Raw genomic sequence first — 8613 nt, 5'->3', positions numbered from 1 at the left:
TCTTTTTAACTGAACCTTTTTTGTTAATATGTTTAATAAAAAGCTGGACCTGTAAAAACCACCACCACCAACAACAACAAGAAAAATAAATTTCCCCAGTAGTCTCATGTTGGGGAGATAAAAGACTGGGTGGGACCTTGTGCTAGCCAGAGGGAGAGTTGTCTCCTGGAAAGAGATTTCACACAGTTCTGACAACTTGTCAGACCGCTTTGCAGTAGAGATGGGAGCCCAGACAACGATGGGTCAGTGATGGGAGGGTCCCCACTTTGAACTCTCCATGTAAGCCTAAAGTTCATGCCAGGATCCTGAAGATGAACTCGGGGTCACGGGACTCTATTTGTTCCTTTTCCCAATTCGCCACATTGAAGGCCTTGCTGTTACTTGTCTCTTTAATTGATCTATTGAGGATGAGTGGCTGTACCCTGGCCTGGTAAGACTGCTGCAGCCCAGACTTTGCCCCCGAGAACCCCACCAATACTAGAACCCTTCCAGATGCCCACAGGCAGCAGGCTTCTTGTTCTCTCTTTCCTCCTCAAGAAAGGCACTGTAGGGAGACCTAGAATTCTGGCTACCATCAACTCGGTTCAGTACTGTAGATGGGGAGGGCTTCCCTCTCCCATGATTCCTAGGATTGCTATGTGACCTTTTAAACCTCCAGGTTGTAATTGGTGCAAACGATGTGCTCATAGGTTATGCGGCTTTGTGAAGGAATGTGGAGTTGCGTGTTTGCCATTGTTCCAGTGACTTGCTCTGCTGCCCCCTGGGAATCAGCACATGAGGTTCAAACGCTTTTCTCCCTTTCCTTGGCAGCCCAGGGCATTTCCATCCAAGTTTACAATGCCCTTGTTTTTATCCTTCAGGTAAAATGGGCCAAGATTTACTCCACCCATTTTTCTTGGAAGCCAACCCCTGTGTCTTCCTTATAAGTTCCACACCACAGGGACTGAGTGGCTACAGAAGCTGGCTTCCAGTTTGCCCTGGAGTTTACTCAGAGTTTAGGTAAGTGGCCTAGAGATGGCATCAGAGACTATTTCTGCTTGAGAGCTAGAACTGAGTCAAGGCCAGTCACTCTTTTTTTTTTTTTTTTTTTTTTAACCCGAGACAGGGTTTCTCTCTGTAGCTTTGGGGGCTGTCCTGGAACTCGCTTTGTAGACCAGGCTGGCCTCGAACTCACAAAGATCCACCTGCCTCTGCCACCCGAGTGCTGGGATTACAGGTGTGAGCCAACACAGCCTGGAGGCCAGTCACTCTTGACTGACACTAACTCCAAAACAGCTGGGCAGGGCAAACAGCTGGAGGCAGGGGTGGGGGCAGGGCATAGTCAGGTACAAAGCACTTACTAGAGCGGCAGGAAGGACAGAGCACCCAGGTTGGGAAGGGAGCATGTGTCTTTAGAATACAACTCAATCTGTTTATAATGCCAGGGTCAGGCACTGGCCCAAGTCCCCCAGTATTGTGAGACAATGTAACTATCACCCACAGTCCTAGGTGTCAGTAATGACTGAGGAACACAACTTAGCTCATGGCATGTTCAAAATGACCTTCTGATGAGCCATTTGAACACTGTGTATAAATGTGTTCTATTTTTCAAATGTATTTTCTATGAAAGGAACTCCAGGATTCAGCATACTGCCAAGAATTTAGGTGACACAGCCCACCACCTAGAGAAAAGTGGCTTTTCTTCTCTAAGGAAGGAAGTAAAGCAGTGTCAGCACTTCCAAGATATCTCAGCAGAGGGCAACCTTCCAGGCTCACGGGCAGAACTTAACTGTCCTGGGAGGCAGGGTTGGGGGTGTGCTGGGGAGGCTGAGATGGGGGGTGTACTGGGGAGGCTGAGGTGGGGGGTGTGCTGGGGAGGCTGAGGAGGGGGGCGTGCTGGGGAGGCTGAGGTGGGGGGTGTGCTGGGGAGGCTGAGGTGGGGGGTGTGCTGGGGAGGCTGAGATGGGGGTGTGCTGGGGAGGCTGAGATGGGGGGTGTGCTGGGGAGGCTGAGGTGGGGAGTGTACTGGGGAGGCTGAGATGGGGGTGTGCTGGGGAGGCTGAGATGGGGGTGTACTGGGGAGGCTGAGGTGGGGAGTGTACTGGGGAGGCTGAGGTGGGGGTGTGCTGGGAGGCTGAGATGGGGGTGTGCTGGGAGGCTGAGGTGGGGGTGTGCTGGGGAGGCTGAGATGGGGGTGTGCTGGGGAGGCAGGGTTAGGGGTGTGCTGGGGAGGCTGAGATGGGGGTGTGCTGGGGAGGCTGAGGTGGGGAGTGCGCTGGGGAGGCTGAGGTGGGGGTGTGCTGGGGAGGCTGAGATGGGGTGTGCTGGGGAGGCTGAGATGGGGGTGTACTGGGGAGGCTGAGATGGGGGTGTACTGGGGAGGCTGAGGTGGGGGTGTGCTGGGGAGGCTGAAATGGGGGTGTACTGGGGAGGCTGAGGTGGGGTGTGCTGGGGAGGCTGAGGTGGGGGTGTGCTGGGGAGGCTGAGGTGGGGGTGTACTGGGGAGGCTGAGGTGGGGGTGTGCTGGGGAGGCTGAAATGGGGGTGTGCTGGGGAGGCTGAGGTGGGGGTGTGCTGGGGAGGCTGAGATGGGGGTGTGCTGGGGAGGCAGGGTTGGGGGTGTGCTGGGGAGGCTGAGGTGGGGGTGTGCTGGGGAGGCTGAGGTGGGGGTGTACTGGGGAGGCTGAGGTGGGGGTGTGCTGGGGAGGCTGAAATGGGGGTGTGCTGGGGAGGCTGAGGTGGGGGTGTGCTGGGGAGGCTGAGATGGGGGTGTGCTGGGGAGGCAGGGTTAGGGGTGTGCTGGGGAGGCTGAGATGGGGGTGTGCTGGGGAGGCTGAGGTGGGGAGTGCGCTGGGGAGGCTGAGGTGGGGGTGTGCTGGGGAGGCTGAGATGGGGGTGTACTGGGGAGGCTGAGATGGGGGTGTACTGGGGAGGCTGAGGTGGGGGTGTGCTGGGGAGGCTGAAATGGGGGTGTACTGGGGAGGCTGAGGTGGGGGTGTGCTGGGGAGGCTGAGGTGGGGAGTGCGCTGGGGAGGCTGAGGTAGGGGTGTGCTGGGGAGGCTGAGATGGGGGTGTACTGGGGAGGCAGGGTTGGGGGTGGGCTGGGGAGGCTGAGATGGGGGTGCGCTGGGGAGGCTGAGGTGGGGGTGTACTGGGGAGGCTAAGATGGGGGTGTGCTGGGGAGGCTGAGATGGGGGTGTACTGCGGAGGCTGAGGTGGGGGTGTACTAGGGAGGCTGAGGTGGAGGTGTACTAGGGAGGCTGAGGTGTGGGTGCTGGGGAGGCTGAGATGGGTGCTGCAGTTCTTTATTTTCCTCTCCTTTCCCTGTCAGGCTCCTCAGAACAACAAAGCTACCATGGGTCTGGAGAAGTCCCTCATCCTGTTTCCATTGCTCCTCCTGGTGGCTGGATGGGTTCAGCCTTCCTTGGGCAAGGAAACTTCTGCCATGAAGTTCAAGCGACAGCATGTGGACTCGGGTTCCCCCAGCAGCAGCCCCACCTACTGCAACCAAATGATGCAGAGGCGGGAAATGACGAAGGGATCCTGCAAGCCTGTAAACACCTTTGTGCATGAATCCCTAGAGGATATCCAGGCCGTCTGCTCCCAGGAAAACGTCAAATGCAAGAACGGGCGAACTAACTGCTACAAGAGCCGCTCCGCCCTGCACATCACCGACTGCCACCTGACTGGCAGCTCCAAGTACCCCAACTGCCAGTACAAAACCAGCCAGCAGCAGAAGCACATCATTGTGGCTTGTGAGGGGAACCCCTTCGTGCCGGTCCACTTCGATGCTTCTGTATAGGGTCCCACGTAGGCCAAACCAGTGAGATGTCCCTGTCTCCCAGCCTCTCTTTCACTCTTTCCCGGAAGTGACCCCTGTTAGGGCTTCCATATGAGAAAACCATGCTTCCCTCCCCTGTGCTCCACTCCTGGGACAAATGAAGCAAGACAGCCCTCACCAGAACGCGTCCCTTCAACCTGAGACTCCCTTGACTTCAAAACCGTGAACCAAATAAAATTCTGTTCATTAGAAGTTGTGCAGCTAGTGGAGTCCTTTTAGGGCCGTTCACAATGGACTGTGGACAACAGGCCAGTCGCCTCATTGGTCCAGACCTTCCGCACTCCGGGAGGCTTTCATCCTCCTCCTGAAGCGAGCATTTCCTGCCTCTTCTGACCCACTGATCATTCCTTCTTCTCCTACTTTTCTGTCTAAGTCTCACATCTGTTGCAGCACTCAGTGGCCCCGTCTCCCCGAGTCCCTCAGCTCCCCACACCAATACAGACCTGCCACATCTAGCTGAGAGTTGGCCTCGGCCAGGAGAGCAAAGGAGCCTTGCTTTTGCTTCCGCCTCTGTGAGCTTCCTCTAGCCACGGTTCGCTTCGCACTTTCTCAGGGTGCAGGAAAGGCAGCTTCCAGTCTTCCCTCCAGGGGCTGCTTCCTCTTCTCCTGCCTCCTTAGACTGACTCAAACTCCGTGGAGCAAGTGGGAATGCGTGGGGGCCTTCAGTTTCAACCACCACAGCCGGGATCAAATTCCAGTGACGCTTTTGGGAAAGAGTCACGAGGGTGGCGCAGTCTTGCCCGTGGATGATGCAGGATTCACGGCGGGATTCTGAGTGGAAGGAGGAGAGTGAAGGGTTAGTTCTGTAGAGCTGGCCACTGTCACACCGGAACAAGCCGTACAGTTGCTCTGCAGGTCGGTCAATGTTGAATTTTCTTTCCTTTTAGCCAATGATAGTTTTGAACTCTTTTTTTTTTTTTTTTTTTTTTTTTTTTTGAGACAGGGTTTCTTTGTATATTCCTGCATGTCCTGGAACTCACTCTGTAGACCAGGCTGGCCTTGAACTCACAGAGATCCACCTGCCACTGCCTCCGGAGTGCCGGGATTAAAGACCTGTGCCATCCCTGCCTGGTGGCTTTGAACTCCTGATCCTCCTTCCTCCACCTCTCTAGTACAGAGCAAAAGGTGTGTGTTACCTTGTCCCAGGTATTGTGGGAAGGAACCTCTTCTATGATTATTTCTCATTTCCTTGTCTTCCAGACCTAGATAATTCTTAAAAAAAAAAAAAAAAAAAAAAGCAGGACTAGATAGAACGATGGATCATTGGTTAAAAGCAATTACTGCTTTTTCAGAGGCCCCAAGTTTGGTCCTCAGTACCCACATGGCAACTCATAAGGCCATTTCCAGGGGTTCTGAGGTCTACTTCTGGGCTCTGAGGGCATTTGCACACATGTGGTGCACATAAACTCATGCAGGCACATACACATAAACAAAAATATAAGAAATAAAGAGATAGGCTTTACCTTCAAACAGCTTTAAGTTCTGTTGTATTTTTAAAATGGTGGGAGGCAGCCTTGGTGGGCTGGAGCCAAGGGGCCCCACAGAGCAGGTGAAAGACACACCGTGCAGACTGCACAGATTTCTCACACCACAGGCTATCGGGGCCAGTCTGTGTTTAGACAACATAAAGCTGATATGGATATCTGGAATTTGTCAGCTAAAATAAGGCAGACAATGGCTGTCAGGGGGTCTATAAAGCAATACAAAACAGGGTGTCTGGGGAACCTCAACGTAAACAATGATGTAATCTGTTATGTAACTATTATTTGATGTGATAAAACACTATGACCAAAAGCAACTTGGGAAGGAGAGGGTTAATTTTATCTCATAGCTTGCAGTCAGTTATCCAGGGAAGTCAGGGCCTGCCTGAACTCAAGGCAGGAACCGATCTAGAGCTCATGAAGGGTGTTGCTTACCGGCTTTCTCCTCATGGCTTGCTCAGCCTGCCTTCTGATAGCATTCAGAATATCCATCCAGTGATGGCCTTGCCCACAGTGAGCTGGGCCCTTCCACATCAATTGTCAGTCAAGAAAATGCTTCGAGTCAGGTACAGTGTCATACACTTTTGATCTCAGCACTCAGGAGGCAGAGGCAGGCAGATCTCTGTGAGTTTGAGGCCAGCCTGGGCTACATAGGGAATTCCAGGGCAGACAGGACTATATAGAGACCCTGTCTCAAAAAATAAAGTGAAATAAAGTAGAGTAAAATAAAATAAAAAAGAAGCTTCACAGGCTTCCCACAGACCAATCTGGTGGGAGCATTTTCTCAACTGAGGCAGCTCTTCCCAAGTAACTCTAGTGTGGTGGTTGGAATAAGAAAGGCCTCCATAGGCTCATACATTTGAATGCTTAGTCATCAGAGAGTGGCACTATTTGAAGAGGGTTAGGAAGTATGGTCTTACTGGAGGAAGTGTGTCACTGGGTTTGAGCTTTGAGGTTTCAAAAGGTCATAATAAGCCCAAAGTCTTTTCTTACTGCCTGCAGATTTGGATGTAGAACTCTTAGCTCCTTCTCCAGCACCATGTCTGCCTGCAGGCCACCATGTTTCCTGCTGTGATGATAATGGACTAAACCTCTGAAGCTGTAAGCCAGCCCCCATTAAATGCTTTCTCTTATAAGGATTGCCCAGGGCCTGGAGAGATGGCATAGAGGTTAAGAGCACTGGCTGCTCTTCCAGAGGTCCTGAGTTCAATTCCCAGCAACCACATGGTGGCTCATGACCATCTGTAATGAGATCTGGTGCCTTGTTCTGACCTGCAGTTATACATAATAATAAATCTTTGCCAGGCAGTGGTGGTGCACGCCAGAGCCAGGCGGATCTCTGTGAGTTTGAGGCCATCCTAGGCTACCAAGTGAGTTCCAGGACAGGCCCTAAAAGCTACACAGAGAAACCCTGTCTCAAAAAACAAAAACAAAAACAAAAACAAAAACAAAAACAAAAAAAAGTTACCTATTCTATATAAAGAACAATTATTTTTTTTAAAAAAAGAGTTGCTATGGTCATGGTGTCTCGTCACAGCAGTAGAACACTGACTAAGACTACTGTAAAAACACAGCCTTGAGGTCAGAGGTTTGAGCCTAAAACTTCCACCTTTACCGGCCTGGCTGTGTGTTCCTTTAGGTCTATGTGCCTACTTCACTTCCACATGGCTTGTGTGCAGCCAGTGTGTGCCTGGTGCCTGCTGCTGGTGGCAGCTTCCCTGGCGGCTTGACAGCTTTAGGCTGGAGTGAAAACTGACTCTGAGTCTTCAAAAGCTCTCCAGGCTCCTGGCATCCAGTGACCCTCCCCGTTTCCCGGTGCAGGAGCATGAACCTCACAGGGCAGGAGGGAGGGAGACGAGCTGGAAGAAGGGACCGAGTAGGAGTGGGAGAAAAAGAGAAGACAACAGGAAGTGAAGGTGACTGTAATTGCCAAAGGTGTTTTTTGTTTTTGTTTTTTTTAATTTAATAAATGAGTTGATAACCATCCTTGACTACATAGTCGTGGTGAATCCAGCCTGACCAAATCAGATGCTGTCAAACAAACAAACAACCCAAGCCGCCACCACCAAAACAAAACAAACAAACCAGCAAAATTGATACTCATTGTACTGAAAAAGGAAATGGTTTTATTTCTGTGAGCATAGTACAATAAAGCGTGATCAAAAAACATAGCAGGATAAATTGTTCAGCTGCTTGGACTGTTTTTTCTTCTTTTTTGGGGAGTGTGGACCAGTGATGGAACCCAGGGGCCTTTGTGCACTAAGCAAGTACTCAGTTACTGAGCTACATCAGAACCCATGTACCCTATTTCTTTTAGTCTTGACTCTCTTCTGATAGCTTAGGCTTTCTAATTCTTTCAGTGCCTTCCTTTCTCGGTAGGCGCAAAAGACAAAGTGGGAATAAACAGTAAGAGAACCTGTGTCAACCAGAAGACATGTGCCCTAAGCCTCAGACAATCTCATCTAAGTGCACAGGAACCAGCTGGTAAGGGGGGTCATCCTTCTTGGGACGCTCACAGGCCACAACGAAGAATTTGTACTGCACTGCACCACTGTAGCGGCAGTATGGATAGGCTTCTCCAGTGTGTATGCAGTCAATCATGCTGACAGGCTTTACACTCATGTGGCAGTTCTTTCGACCATTCTTGCAGATGATGTTGGGCAAACCACAGGCAGCAGCCACATTCTCGAAGGATTCACGCAGAAAGGTGTTTTTCTGTTTACAGTGCTGGGTGTAATTGTTGACCCCACGCATGGCTGTGTTGCATTGCTGAGGACTTATCTGTATGTGCTGAATTTCAAACCAGCGAGCCTTGGTGAGACCCTTAGGCTGAGTGCCAAGTGGACACACTGGCTCACACAGCCCCAGCAGCAGTAGGAGAGGAAAGGATCGCCGAAGGTCTATGGCCATTTCTTTCCTGTGTAGAAGAAGGAAGATTGTGCTAATAGAAGAAGCTTTAAGAACAAACAAATCATGACTAGTTTGATGGGTTTTTTTCTTCCTTTTAAGATTTAACAGTCTTAAGAAAGAAAGAAAGAAAGAAAGAAAGAAAGAAAGAAAGAAAGAAAGAAAGAAAGAAAGGCAGGCTCATAATTCTATGAAAACTCTGAAATCCAGTGAGGAAGACAGGAGATGAGCACACAGCCCTGAGTGGCACATCTTGTCCTCTTTGACCTGTGTTCATATGTACAACGCTTCCCCCTATAATCCCGTCTAACGCGTGTTTACCTTCCCTCTCCAACCAGCATTTCCCAGCCAGCTCCACTGCCTGGCAGGGCCCTGACGTGCCTCTCTTACCCGGTGTTTTTGCTGT

General features: G+C 51.2%; 2 protein-coding genes across 2 annotated transcripts; one reads left to right on the top strand and one right to left on the bottom strand.

Annotated features, from left to right (window-relative positions):
• Positions 1 to 960: 960 nt before the first annotated feature.
• On the top strand, positions 961 to 3780 carry Rnase1 (ribonuclease A family member 1, pancreatic). The gene is made up of 2 exons (XM_036198736.1): positions 961 to 999; positions 3310 to 3780. Exon 2 carries the CDS (start codon positions 3334 to 3336, stop codon positions 3778 to 3780), a length of 447 nt encoding a protein of 148 aa, XP_036054629.1. The 5' UTR covers positions 961 to 999; positions 3310 to 3333.
• A 3968-nt stretch (positions 3781 to 7748) lies between these two features.
• Rnase6 (ribonuclease A family member k6) lies at positions 7749 to 8249 on the bottom strand. The gene has a single exon (XM_036198800.1). The coding sequence runs from the start codon at positions 8208 to 8210 to the stop codon at positions 7749 to 7751; it is 462 nt and encodes a 153-aa protein (XP_036054693.1). The 5' UTR covers positions 8211 to 8249.
• Between the last annotated feature and the right edge of the window lie 364 nt (positions 8250 to 8613).

This window comes from Onychomys torridus, chromosome 9 (genome assembly GCF_903995425.1).
Source record: "Onychomys torridus chromosome 9, mOncTor1.1, whole genome shotgun sequence".
NCBI classification, from domain to species: Eukaryota; Metazoa; Chordata; class Mammalia; order Rodentia; family Cricetidae; genus Onychomys; species Onychomys torridus.
This window is presented reverse-complemented; position numbering and strand designations above follow the sequence as displayed.